The sequence below is a fragment of the Salmo salar genome, unplaced genomic scaffold, assembly GCF_965601325.2.
Source record: "Salmo salar unplaced genomic scaffold, fSalSal1 ptg000378l, whole genome shotgun sequence".
Taxonomy (NCBI): Eukaryota; Metazoa; Chordata; class Actinopteri; order Salmoniformes; family Salmonidae; genus Salmo; species Salmo salar.
In genome coordinates, this window is record NW_027675366.1 from 1 (window position 1) to 15,008 (window position 15,008).

At 42.5% G+C, this 15,008-nt stretch overlaps 1 protein-coding gene across 1 annotated transcript; it reads left to right on the forward strand.

The window, feature by feature from the left end:
* Positions 1-2,682: 2,682 nt before the first annotated feature.
* LOC145875867 (deoxynucleoside triphosphate triphosphohydrolase SAMHD1) lies at positions 2,683-11,689 on the forward strand (the record flags this gene model as incomplete). Its single annotated transcript, XM_082971668.1, is given in 8 exon segments — positions 2,683-2,791; positions 2,934-3,025; positions 7,413-7,528; positions 7,798-7,937; positions 9,568-9,663; positions 9,829-9,933; positions 10,031-10,168; positions 10,364-11,689. Coding segments are annotated over 8 exon segments (898 nt in total), but the record flags the coding sequence as incomplete, so codon positions are not given.
* Positions 11,690-15,008: the final 3,319 nt, after the last annotated feature.

Here is a 15,008-nt window from a genome sequence, read left to right on the forward strand (position 1 = left end):
GAAACTATGATCATTTCTGGAGTAAGCTATATTAGAGATGTAACAATACATAGGACCATTGGAGTATATTAGGAAAATAGTGCACTATGGGCAACTTTTCTTAAATTATCTTCAGGGCCTAAAATGAACAACTGCCAAATGCGGGTAGATTTTGGCATTGGCAGGTAAGATGTCTATTTCACCAGCCATGTTGGTGGGTGGTCAGGGCTCCACAGTGCGAGCATTTCACTCGCATTTGTGAATAAAAAGTATGATCACATTTACAGTGAGGGGAAAAAGTATTTGATCCCCTGCTGAATTTGTACGTTTGCCCACTGACAAAGAAAGGATCAATCTATAATTTTAATGGTAGGTTTATTTGAACAGTGAGAGACAGAATAACAACAAAAAAATCCAGAAAAATGCATGTCAAAATGTTATAAATTGATTGGCATTTTAATGAGGGAAATAAGTATTTGACCCCCTCTCAATCAGAAAGATTTCTGTCTCCCAGGTGTCTTTTATACAGGTAACAAGCTGAGATTAGGAGCACACTCTTAAAGGGAGTGCTCCTCAGCTTGTTACCTGTATAAAAGACACCTGTCCACAGAAGCAATCAATCAATCAGATTCCAAACTCTCCACCATGGCCAAGACCAAAGAGCTCTCCAAGGATGTCAGGGACAAGATTGTAGACCTACACAAGGCTGGAATGGGCTACATGACCATCGCCAAGCAGCTTGGTGAGAAGGTGACAACAGTTGGTGTGATTATTCGCAAATGGAAGAAACACAAAAGAACTGTCAATCTCCCTCGGCCTGGGGCTCCATGCAAGATCTCACCTCGTGGAGTTGCAATGATCATGAGAACGGTGAGGAATCAGCTCAGAACTACACGGGAGGATCTTTTCAATGATTTCAAGGCAGCTGGGACTATAGTCACCAAGAAAACAATTGGTAACACACTACGCCGTGAAGGACTGAAATCCTGCAGCGCCCGCACGGTCCCCCTGCTCAAGAAAGCACATATACATGCCCGTCTGAAGTTTGCCAATGAATATCTGAATGACTCAGAGGACAACTGGTGAAAGTGTTGTGGTCAGATGAGACCAAAATGGAGCTCTTTGGCATCAACTCAACTCGCCATGTTTGGAGGAGGAGGAATGCTGCCTATGACCCCAAGAACACCATCCCCACCGTCAAACATGGAGGTGGAAACATTATGCTTTGGGAGTGTTTTTCTGCTAAGGGACAGGACAACTTCACCGCATCAAAGGGACGATGGACGGGGCCATGTACCGTCAAATCTTGGGTGAGAACCTCCTTCCCTCAGCCAGGGCATTGAAAATGGGTCGTGGATGGGTATTCCAGCATGACAATGACCCAAAACACACGGCCAAGGCAACAAAGGAGTGGCTCAAGAAGAAGCACATTAAGGTCCTGGAGTGGCCTAGCCAGTCTCCAGACCTTAATCCAATAGAAAATCTGTGGAGGGAGCTGAAGGTTCGAGTTGCCAAACGTCAGCCTCGAAACCTTAATGACTTGGAGAAGATCTGCAAAGAGGAGTGGGACAAAATCCCTCCTGAGATGTGTGCAAACCTGGTGACCAACTACAAGAAACATCTGACCTCTGTGATTGCCAAAAAGGGTTTTGCCACCAAGTACTAAGTCATGTTTTGCAGAGGGGGTCAAATACTTATTTCCCTCATTAAAATGCTAATCAATTTATAACATTTTTGACATGTGTTTTTCTGGATTTTTTTGTTGTTGCTATTCTGTCTCACATATGATTTGGAACAGTATTTGCAAATGTACACAGCTTGTCCTTCTACATTAGCTGCAGTGAAATGTCTCCACACATCAGATAGTGCCTGTGGCCTTTTCCTGTGAAGATTAGAAAAACATGAGTAAAAGAACAACAAATACAATTCCATATACAGATAAATAATTAAGTAGTTAGATTAAACAACTCATTTGTCAGATAAATGTTTTAAAATGAAACATGTATGAAAACAGCTGAATTAACAGGCTCAAGCTAAAACCCACATAGTAGCAATAACTAGCAGAAATTGTTAACAAGTTAGAAATGATTTAAACACACTTTGATGTAGGCTACTATTTACTAGTTAACCAAAAATAATCTGTCATAAAATATATTCACCCCACCCAGTATTGTAATCAAAACTTACCAGAAAGCATGTAGTCCTTGGCTCAGACAGTGTAGTAGTGTGGGCTCAATAGCATCTCATTAGAGTACCAGATCTTGAGAATCAGCTGTACATGTGATGGAAGAATGCACTGTGCATGCAGAGGGTTGCAATTCCATTGAATTGGGGATAGTTTAACCAAAATATGCCACAAGACCTAGAATTGCCTAATGTGTATCCCATAAAAAAGGTTCACTGTTATAAAATAACTTTTTTTTAATGAATTTAAGCAAAATTCCCGGGCTTAACTTCCCATGGAAAAATTCCGGGAAAGTTTCCGACCCTTTGCAACCCTAGTCTCGAGGAAATGCATAAACATTTACATTTTGTTTAGTGAGATCTTTTTTTTACATAAATGACAACAAGAACATTGAAATTATTATTTATTTTTATTTTTAAACAACATTTTAACATAATGGATACATCAAAAACAGTTTGACAGGTAAAGGAAAACCCAGACAAAACCAACAGAGACTCCCTCACTTTCTCACCCCACAGGGACTGCTTCCACCTGGGTATCCAAAATAACTTTGACTACCGTCGCTTTCTCAAGTTTGCCCGTGTGTGTGAGGTGGACGGGAAGAAGCACATCTGCACCCGAGACAAGGTAAATGCTTCAGCTTGGCCCTCGATTACACCTCCCATTCATTCCCTTCATTTATGTTTTCCTTCAACTTTTCATTATTGGTAAAGTAGTTAGGGATTAACCTAGTTTAGTGGTGATATCCATGTGTGTTGTCCACATACAGGAAGTGGGTAATCTGTATGACATGTTCCACACACGCAACTGCCTGCATAGAAGAGCCTACCAGCACAAGGTGGGCAACATCATAGAGACAATGTAAGTACTCTCACCTCAGCAGGTGTTTTAATATAGGTAACTGCCAAAATAGAGTAAACACCAACACAGTATCTTAATAGGCTGTTGGGCCACTACGAGCCAGAACAGCTTCAATGCACCTCGGCATAGTTTCTAAGTGTCTGGAAGTCAATTGGAGGGATGCGACACCATTCTTCCACAATAAATTCTATCATTTGTTGTTTTGTTGATTGTGGTGGAATATCCCATAAGTGTTCAATTGGGTTGAGATCTGGTGACTGAGACAGCCATGGCATATGGTTTACATCATGTTCATGCTCATCAAACCATTCAGTGACCACTCATGCCCTGTGTGTGGGGGTATTTGTATCTTGTATTTATTATGGATCCAAGGCGGCGGCTACTCTTCCTGGGGTCTGGCAAAATGAAGGCAGTTATACAATTTTAAAAACATTACAATACATTCGTTACAGAATTCACACCGAGTGTTCAGGCCTTTACTCCACTACTACACATCTACAACACACTGAGTGTTCAGGCCTTTACTCCACTACTACACATCTACAACACACTGAGTGTTCAGGCCTTTACTCCACTACTACACATCTACAACACACTGAGTGTTCAGGCCTTTACTCCACTACTACACATCTACAACACACTGAGTGTTCAGGCCTTTACTCCACTACTACACATCTACAACACACTGAGTGTTCAGTCCTCAGGCCTTTACTCCACTACTACACATCTACAACGAAAAATCAGTGTTATCTTGTGTATGTGCCTATGTTTGTTACTTCACACTCCCCGCTGTTCCATAAGGTGTGTTTTTATCAGCTGTTTAAATCTGATTCTCCTGCTGCATCAGTTACCTGATGTGGAATAGAGTTCCATGTAGTCATGGCTCTATGTAGTACTGTGCTCCTCCCATAGTCTGTTCTGGACTTGGGCACTGTGAAGAGACCTCTGGTGGCATGTCTTGTGGGGTATGGATGGGTGTCTGAGCTGTGTGCCAGTAGTTTAAACAGACCTCTGGTGGCATGTCTTGTGGGGTATGTATGGGTGTCTGAGCTGTGTGCCAGTAGTTTAAACAGACCTCTGGTGGCATGTCTTGTGGGGTATGTATGGGTGTCTGAGCTGTGTGCCAGTAGTTTAAACAGACCTCTGGTGGGGTATGTATGGGTGTCTGAGCTGTGTGCCAGTAGTTTAGACAGACCTCTGGTGGCATGTCTTGTGGGGTATGTATGGGTGTCTGAGCTGTGTGCCAGCAGTTTAGACAGACAGCTCGGTGCATTCAACATGTCAATACTTCTCGGTACCTTCAGCTTGTCAACACCTCTTACAAAAACAAGTAATTAGGAAGTCAATCTCTCTTCCATGAGATTGACATGCATATTATTAATTTTAGCTCTCTGTGTACATCCAAGGGCCAGCCGTGCTGCCCTGTTCTGAGCCAACTGCAATTTTCCCAAGTCCCTCTTTGTGGCACCTGACCACACGACTGAACAGTAGTCCAGGTGCGACAAAACCAGGGGAAGAAAATGTCTCAGGTTTTTGCCTGCCAAATGAGTTCTGTTATACTCACAGACACCATTCAAACAGTTTTAGAAACTTTAGGGTGTTTTCTATCCATATATAATAAGTATATGCATATTCTAGTTACTGGGTAGGATTAGTAACCAGATTAAATCGGGTACGTTTTTTTATCCAGCCGTGAAAATACTGCCCCCTAGCCCCAACAGGTTAACAGCATGCCACTGCCTTTACTCAAAGCCTAACCCTAACCCTTTACTCAAAGCCAGTGACATGTCATTAGTAAAGATCGAAAAAACAGCTGCCCTGGGGAATTCCTGCTTCTACCTGGATTATGTTGGAGAGGCTTCCATTAAAGAACCCCCTCTGTGTTCTGTTAGACAGGTAACTCTTTATCCACATTATAGCAGGGGGTGTAAAGCCATTATAGCAGGGGGTGTAAAGCCATAACACATACGTTTTTCCATCAGCAGACTATGATCGATAACGTCAAAATCTGCACTGAAGTCTCACAACACAATCATTTCCTCATCAATTTCTCTCAGCCAATCATCAGTCATTTGTGTAAGTGCTGTGCTTGTTGAGTGTCCCTATGAGCGTGCTGAAAGTCTGTCAATTTGTTTACTGTGAAATAGCATTGTATCTGGTCAAACACTATTTTTACAGAAGTTTACTAAGGGTTGGTAACAGGCTGATTGGTCGGCTATTTTAGCCAGTAAAGGGGGCTTTACTATTCTTAGGTAGCGGAATGACTTTAACTTCCCTCCAGGCCTAAGGGCACACACTTTCTAGTAGGGTCAAATTGAAGATGTGTCAACATCATCCCCTGTTATCCACAGTACTTCCATCCAAGTTGTCAGACCTCAGTGGCTTGTCATTGTTGATAGACAACAATAATTTGTTCACCTCTTCCACACTCACTTTAAGGAATTCAAAAGTATAATTATTGTCGTTTCATAATTTGTCAGATATACTTGGATGTGTAGTGTCAGCGTTTGTTGCTGGCATGTTATGCCTAAATTTGCTAATCTTGCCAATGGAAAAAAATCATTAATGTAGTTGGCAATATCAGTTGGTTGTGTGATGAATGAGCCATCTGTTTCAATGAATTATGGTGCTGAGTTTGCCTTTTTCCCAGAATTTAATTCAATGTGCTCCAAAGCTTTTTACTATCATTCTTTTATTTTATTTATCTTGGTTTCAAAGTGTGGTTTCTTCTAACCAAACCCTGAGAGACATGATATCTGGATCCATGTTAAACTAACCTCTAACCCAATCCTGAGAGACATGATATCTGGATCCATGTTAAACTAATCTCTAACCCAATCCTGAGAGACATGCTATCTGGATCCATGTTAAACTAACGTCTAACCCAATCCTGAGAGACATGATATCTGGATCCATGTTAAACTAACCTCTAACCCAATCCTGAGAGACATGATATCTGGATCCATGTTAAACTAACCTCTAACCCAATCCTGAGAGACATGATATCTGGATCCATGTTAAACTAACGTCTAACCTGAGAGACATGATATCTGGATCCATGTTAAACTAACCTCTAACTCAATCCTGAGAGACATGATATCTGGATCCATGTTAAACTAACGTCTAACCCAATCCTGAGAGACATGATATCTGGATCCATGTTAAACTAACCTCTAACCCAATCCTGAGAGACATGATATCTGGATCCATGTTAAACTAACCTCTAACCCAATCCTGAGAGACATGATATCTGGATCCATGTTAAACTAACGTCTAACCTGAGAGACATGATATCTGGATCCATGTTAAACTAACCTCTAACTCAATCCTGAGAGACATGATATCTGGATCCATGTTAAACTAACCTCTAACCCAATCCTGAGAGACATGATATCTGGATCCATGTTAAACTAACCTCTAACCCAATCCTGAGAGACATGATATCTGGATCCATGTTAAACTAACCTCTAACCCAACCCTGAGAGACATGATATCTGGATCCATGTTAAACTAACCTCTAACCCAATCCTGAGAGACATGATATCTGGATCCATGTTAAACTAACCTCTAACCCAATCCTGAGAGACATGATATCTGGATCCATGTTAAACTAACCTCTAACTCAACCCTGAGAGACATGATATCTGGATCCATGTTAAACTAACCTCTAACCCAATCCTGAGAGACATGATATCTGGATCCATGTTAAACTAACCTCTAACCCAATCCTGAGAGACATGATATCTGGATCCATGTTAAACTAACCTCTAACCCAACCCTGAGAGACATGATATCTGGATCCATGTTAAACTAACCTCTAACCCAACCCTGAGAGACATGATATCTGGATCCATGTTAAACTAACCTCTAACCCAATCCTGAGAGACATGATATCTGGATCCATGTTAAACTAACCTCTAACCCAATCCTGAGAGACATGATATCTGGATCCATGTTAAACTAACCTCTAACCCAATCCTGAGAGACATGATATCCCTCCCAAGCTTCATTATGGACCCCTCATGTCTCCTTTGTAACTAATGTTCCTATACTCTGAGTATAACAATGTTCAACGTTTACCCCAGGATCCAAGAGTGTGCAAAGCTGTCATCAAGGCAAAGGGCGGCTACTTTGAAGAATCTCAAATATAAAATATATTTTGATTTGTTTAATATTTCTTAATTTTGATGTCTTCATTATCATTCTACAAAGTAGAAAACAAAGGGAAAAACCCTGGAATGAGTAGGTGTGTCCAAACTTTGGACTGGTACTGTATATCTGTTTTATTTCCTATCTTTTATACATTCATACAGGTTCTCAGAAATTTCGTTTTTTTTCTGCTGTATGTTATATGTTGAAAATGAGATGTTATATTGTCTTTTTTCAGGATCACAGAGGCCTTTATCAAGGCGGACCCCCACATCCAGATTCAAGGTTCAGGGGGAAAGATGTTCACCATCTCCACAGCAATAGACGACATGGAGGCCTACACTAAACTCACTGGTCCGTTCAACCCCATAGAAATATAAAGTGTACAATGGCTCTGGTCTGTTCTACTTACCCAGACAACCAGAGCTTTGAGAGTTTTATGCGTCAAGGCTGTCCAAACAGGCTGGGTTTGCCATACCTGTTTTTTTTGTGTGGTACATTCCTGTCCATACAATTACTGCTGGCTTTGGTTTGCATGATTACCTATCATCTTCCCACGCTCCTTATCACCTTGTCTCTCCCTCTCCCCTGTCTCTCTCCCTCTCTCCTCCCTTCCCCTGTAGACCATGTGATTGAGCAGATTCTGTACTCGTCGTCCTCTGAGCTGGCTGAGGCCAGAGAGATCCTCCAAAACATCACCTGCAGACGCCTCTACAAGTGTGTGGGAGAGACACAGGCTGAGAAGCGCGTGGAGGTTTCACAGGTGTGTGTGTGCGTGTGTTTGGAGAGAGGATATCCTTCCAGGGCTTACTAGCGGAGCTTTCTACGAGATTCATATTATGTGCCTCCAGGGGCGAAAATCTGATATCCACTTTGGAGGGGACAATTACATGAGATTTTCTCAAGAGCCATTCCTGAGGGGGACACCAAAAGTAGTGCTGTAACACATAGCCTACATTGTAATATGGTAAATGTATATTGAGGAACCAAAGAAATAAGGTGTTTGCCGTACTCCTAACTACCGGTACCCAAAACTACACAACTAATCACAACAGCAATACCATTGCCTTTAACAAATCTTAGTTCAGTCACCAGTTTAAGTTGAGAGTGGGGGTATCCATGGCATTTTCCAATTATGTTCCTATTTTACAAGTCAAACAAATTGAGAACCTTTCATAATGTTGCCAAACAAAGACTCAACAAACTTACCTGAGACTCCCTGTCTCTGCCAGTCTGTCCCTGCATATCTGTCCCCAACTCTGCTATCTGTGTGCCATCTGTTGCCTGCTCTGCCTAATGACATCATTGTGAAACATTTCCATTAGAATTTCATTTCTTTCTTATGAACATTTTATCAACTAGTCTGAGATATTAGGCTACTAGGGTTCTTACTTTGCGTTTTGGTGTATTGAAAAATACTCTGATGTCCGTCTTTTATTTTTCTGCCATTTTTCTACCTGGCTGGCTGGCTGGCTGGCTACACACACAGTGTGTAGGTTATTTACAGTAGGAGATGGGCTTCTATCATCTTCAATCATTCTATTTGGGCTTCGATCTAAAAGGTAGCTAGCAAATGTGAAACAGATTAAAATGACAAGAGTTGACAGCTGTATGAGTTCACCATTTACACAACATATGCTGCAACCTTTTGTAATTTTAATAGTTTGTTTCATATTGGCTGGCTTCCAACAATAGCTGAATTTGCAAAGCTAGCGAGCACCAATTCAGTTTCAGTGGTGTTTGCTATAATCTTTGCTACCCGGGTTAAATAAAGGTGAAATAAAATAAATAAATAAAAGTTCCCTTGCGACAATTTAGCTTTTGCAACGAGACCATTAAATATATTTAAGACAATGGTAGAAGAGAGTGTAGTTCTGTTCAGTTTGGACTTCAGTTTATCGCTAACCTTATCACAGGGACTTTGAAGCAGTAACTTACATCATCTGCATGCTGATTCCATCTTTGACGAGGCCACATAAATGGAATTGGTACTAGCTAGCTTAATAGTTAATATTTGCGCGCTAGCTCTGCATATTCAGCTAGTGTGTGTGCACGCGATTGACTGGATGAACCTCACGGCAGTTACGTGCATTGAGTGCCTTTCAGACAGTAGATACGACCTCTCTGTTACCTAGCAAGCTAAGGAACTGGCAATGGATCAAACCATTGTGAGGCAAAGGGCGGGGGTGTCGCAATCTTTTGAAACTTAAAAACGCGCTATTAAGTGTCTATAATCAGCACAATTGCTTTCATTGCGTATTATGAATATTATTTAAATGACATAGTTATGTTTCAGTGATATATTGGGGGGGACAAATCATATTTTTCCCAGGATGGGGGGGTCGTGATTTCCGCCCCTGTGTGCCTCTCATCCTCGTCTTCTCTTCCCCCAGGAAAAGCTCCTGGACTGGGCAGGCTGTGTGGCGAGGTCCAGGCCTCAGAATGACCTTCAAAATGTTACTCTGCAGCCAGGGGACTTTGTTGTCCATGTGAGTGTCCAGTCTTTTCACCTCAATCAGGGAACTGATTGAATACATTTTACCATACCATCCCCCCCGCCTTCTCTATAGGTAACCCTTTGTTACCAGTTGCTCTGTTGAAAATGGGTATCTCTTTGCATGTCCATCTCGCCTCCCTATCTTTCTCTCCATCAGATCATCAACATGGACTGGGGTATGAAGGAGAAGAACCCCATCAACAACATGCGTTTCTACTGTAAGAACGACCCAACCAAAGCTTACCAGATCAGCAAGGACCAGGTCACTACTTCAATGCACTTACGTATACCTATTTTAGAATTATCCAATAATCTTTGGAGCTTGGAAACATGATATAAGGCAATTGTTGTTCCTGTAGGTGTCCAAGCTGCTGCCAGAAAGGTTTGCTGAGCAGCTTATCAGGGTCTACTGTAAGAAGACTGATGAGAGGACCATGGAGGCAGCTAAGAAGAACTTTGTCCAGTGGTGTATGGATATGAACTTCTCCAAACCTCAGGTCAGGAGGCCTCGCTCTTTCCTTTATATATCATTTTACCTCAAGCTTTTAGCGTTTTTACATTGTGTGGGGAAGATGACAGTGCAAGGCCAAGCCAGCTAGCTATCACTATCTTACCTGCACCACACAGAGTATTTTCCCAATGTTTAAAATTTACACTGGTATCCCTGTGTGTTTGTGTTCACATTTGTTTAGGATGGAGATGTGATTGCACCAGAGCTCACCCCTCTTAAGGCAAGCTGGGCACACAACAATGACACTGAGGATAATGAGGGGAGGAAGAGGCTGGGCCACTGAGGATAATGAGGGGAGGAAGAGGCTGGGCCACTGAGGATAATGAGGGGAGGAAGAGGCTGGGCCACTGAGGATAATGAGGGGAGGAAGAGGCTGGGCTGCAATCAATGATGACCAGACTCTTTTAAGAGGAAGATGAGAAACAACAGAGAATCCTTCTGTTTACGGCAGTGGTTACCAATCATGGTCTTTGAGGGCCACAGGGTATGCAAGGTTTTGTTCCAACCCAGCACTAACACACTTGGTTCAGCTAATCTAGGTCATTAAGATGAACTGACTAGCTGAATCAGGTGTGTTCACGATGGGTTGGAACAAAAGCCTGCACACCCTGTTGCTCCCTAGGACCAGGGGTTGGTGACCACCACCTCAAGAAAATGTGAGTCAGGCTTTCGAAAGAAGTCACTTTACTCAGGGTTCTGTTCACTCTGATTCAGTTTTCCAGGGATTAGATCATGTAGTCTTTCTTTTATTTACTTTTGATGTTTTATTTCAAGCGTACATTTTAGGTTTGGTTATCTTAACGTTATGCTATTTCATGATAAGATAAGTGTAGGAGTATGTGAGTATACATACCTGTTCTCCCAGGCTATGCATGTTGACGTGCCACTATCACACATGGCTCTTTCAGATAGCCAAGCAACGACTTTTACATATTTATCCATCCTGGTGGAAGTTACTCTTTGGACAATCATGCTTTACCTTGTAATACTCCCAAAGCTGAATGGGAACTTATCCTTGGTGTTATATTGATCAACATGCAAACAAACAGGTAACCGTTGTTTGTGTTTCAGGGCATTGTCTTTCTTTTATGCATGGTTTCTACGCTGTTTTAGTTGTTATATACCCAGCTACCATAGTTAGCCTGGTCATGCATATCTACAGTATCTAGACTAAAGTAGGAGTTGGCTAAGCACATACAGATCAAAGATCAGGGTACAATGTAGCTTAATTATCTTCAGAAAAGCCACCACTTTAACTGACAAACAATGTTAAGTTATCATATTATCTTTGTTTTCATCCATGTACCCTACTGAGGCAAGCAGCTATCTGTCTAGTGTTTGGTATCATTTGGGAGTCTCGTTATCTTCATTTAAACAACATGAACACAATGTTTACCCTAAAGTCTGCCTCGATGAGCCCACAGCTGTTGATCAGACAGACATGTTTGTTGATTTAAGTTATGCACTTTGTTTTAAATAAATAATATAATTTTGAATGAAAGACTAATGAGGTGGAGAGTCTCACTTTTTGAAGGGTTTTGTAATACAGAATGTAACCGGCCACATCTGCGAAATACAACCCTCTTCTCTGCCTGGCTATCTGAGTTCTGTTTCCTTAGAACTTTGTGTAGAAGACAGCTCTAGCATCCTGAATCCTCAATTTAACCATTATAGGGGTGAACAGAAAACAAATCTCGGTTAACCCAGAACAAAAATCTTGCGTTATTTGATCAGCTGCGTGATTTAGTTCTGGGTCCATACCTATTAGAAATTGGGAGTTCCGGTTTGCGAAGTCTCCACCTCACAAAAGGAAACTCTCAGCCGTAAACCAGATGTAACCTGGATATAGACGTTCCATAAATCGGCATGCGAAAGTGAGTAGATTACCTTGAAAACAATGGTCAGGCATCTTGGACGCAGTTTCCAGTTATTATTCCTCAGTGGAATTACTGCTGCTCCTTATACCAGAGACGGAAGAGGAAGCTGAGACATCCGACTCAATGTTTTCTGATCGGGGCGGGGCCACTCTGGTCTGCTTATTGCCCCTGACCCGCAGAGGTATCCCTGTGTGCTAACACTTACACAGACCGAGACCTTGGGGGGGGTCTATGGTAAACGGCTTGAGTCGTTCATCTTAGGTTATACTATGCATTCCATCCCGTTGTGAGAGGGTCAGTGCTGTCTGGGTTCCTTGGGACATTCCTACCCTAAACCTTAACCCCTAACCTTAACCCTTACCTTAACAATGCTGCTCGCTCAATAGGCCTATTTGGAAGTTGATAACTTGGTAGCCTACAGACAGAATAATCTTCTCTTTTCAGCAGGATCCATTTGCTTTCCAACCTGCAATTGTATTTGAAATATTGCGAAAGCCCTGTTGTAGCTGCATCACTGACAGATTTGCCACATGTTCCCAACTTGTAGGCATGCCTTGTGATTGGGCTACACACAATCCACAGCTATTTTTTTAAATAAGCTATTGATCCTCTCTGGCTAAATTACAGGCCTACTCCTGGTGTAGTAATCTGAATGATTTCATTTCTTTCTGAACAGACAGAAGTAATCTATCACTTAGGCAAATGTATTTTAATGTATCGGGTGCTGCACCAACTCAAGCACCCTTCCTGCGGGGCTATGATTCTATAAGGAAATAAATGATTAAGTGCAACTGCTGGAGAGATAAGAGTTGCAGGCTCGTTTCTATCAGAGCAGAGAGAGAGAGGGAGATTATAGAAACTGAATCTCCTAGTTCTCCCACCACAGCAATGGCCACTCCTTGGTCTATATAAAGTTGTGGCCAAAACTTTTGAGAATGACATAAATATAAATTTTCATAAAGTCTGCTGCCTCAGTTTGTATGATGGCAATTTGCCTGTACTCTAGAATGTTATGAAGAGTGATCAGATGAATTGCAATTAATTGCAAAGTCCCTCTTTGCCATGCAAATGAACTGAATTCCCCCCCCAAAATTCCACTGCATTTCAGCCCTGCCACAAAAGGACCAGCTGACATCATGTCAGTGATGCTCTCGTTAACAGAGGTGTGAGTGTTGACGAGGACAAGGCTGGAGATCACTCTCTCATGCTGATTGAGTTTGAATAACAGACTGGAAGCTTCAAAAGGAGGCTGGTGCTTGGAATCATTGTTCTTCCTTTGTCAACTAGGGTTAACTGCAAGGAAACACGTGCCGTCATCATTGCTTTGCACAAAAAGGGCTTCACAGGCAAGGATATTGTTGCCAGTAAGATTGCACCTAAATCAACCATTTATCGGATCATCAAGAACTTCAAGGAGAGCGGTTCAATTGTTGTGAAGAAGGCGAAGGGCAGCAAAGAACCACTTCTCTCATGGAAAAACATCAGGGACAGACTGATATTCTGCAAAAGGTACAGGGATTGGACTGCTGAGAACTGAGGTAAAGTCATTTTCTCTGATGAATCTCCTTTCCGATTGTTTGGGGCATCCGGAAAAAAGCTTGTCTGGAGAAGACAAGGTGAGCGCTACCATCAGTCCTGTGTCATGCCAACAGTAAAGCATCCTGAGACCATTCATGTGTGGGGTTGTTTCTCAGCCAAGGGAGTGGGCTCACTCACAATTTTTCCTAAGAACACAGCCATGAATAAAGAATGATACCAACACATCCTCCGAGAGCAACTTCTCCCAACCATCCAGGAACAGTTTGGTGACGAACAATGCCTTTTCCAGCATGATGGAGCACCTTGCCATAAGGCATAAGTGATAACTAAGTGTCTCGGAGAACAAAACATCGATATTTTGGGTCCATGGCACGGAAACTCCCCAGACCTTAATCCCATTGAGAACTTGTGGTCAATGCTCAAGAGGCAAATCCTGGCAAATGGTTTCCGGAACGAATCAGTCCAAAACTGAGAGGTGCTGGATCCTGTGCTGGCAGGATCCTGTGCTGCTGGATCCTGTGCTGCTGGATCCTGTGCTGCTGGATCCTGTGCTGCTGGATCCTGTGCTGCTGGATCCTGTGCTGCTGGATCCTGTGCTGACAAGATCCTGTGCTGCTGGATCCTGTGCTGCTAGCAAAAATGAAGCACTGCTATCGGCTGCCTAGGCTAGTTCACCCCATGGTGAAACTAGCACTCCTATAGATCTGAAATAATTGGATGGTGAAACTTGCACTCCTGTAGATCTGAAATAATTGGATGGTGAAACTTGCACTCCTATAGATCTAAAATAATTGGATGGTGAAACTTGCCAGTCAATCAGAAATGCAAGTTGAAGCAATTTGGGAATTTTTGAAAGTGAGGACAATCCTTGTCCTGCAATGGAAAGAATGTATACTTGAAAAAATTGATTTAGAAAGAAATAGGCATTTTCAATTAAACGTAGAGTGGAGCTTAGGGGTCCATCTTACCTTCAAAAAATATTCAGCAGTCATAATGTTCCACTGTCAGGAGAGTCATGACAGTCCCCATCTGGTGGGTTCAACCTTGGAAGGATTCTGCAAGTTGCAACCCACCATAAAAATGACCACGGGATGTCCTGGTTGTGTATCATCATTGCGGTCCCCCTCTGGTGGTTTGCCCTAGCCTCCTCTCGGTACCGCTCCAGCCTGTCCCGCATCTGGAGAACGTACTGGACAATCCCCTGTCCTGAGGTAGCTACTGGGGAACCTTCCCAGCACTTCTTCAGCAGGTCCAGTGGTCCCTGCACTGGCCATCCATAGAGGAGTTCGAATGGTGAGAAACCTGTCGATGCCTGAGGCACCTCCCTGTAAGCAAAAAGCAGAAAGGGTAACCACTTATCCCAGTCTTTACCAGTGTCAGCCACAAACTTCCTCAGCATATTCTTGAGCG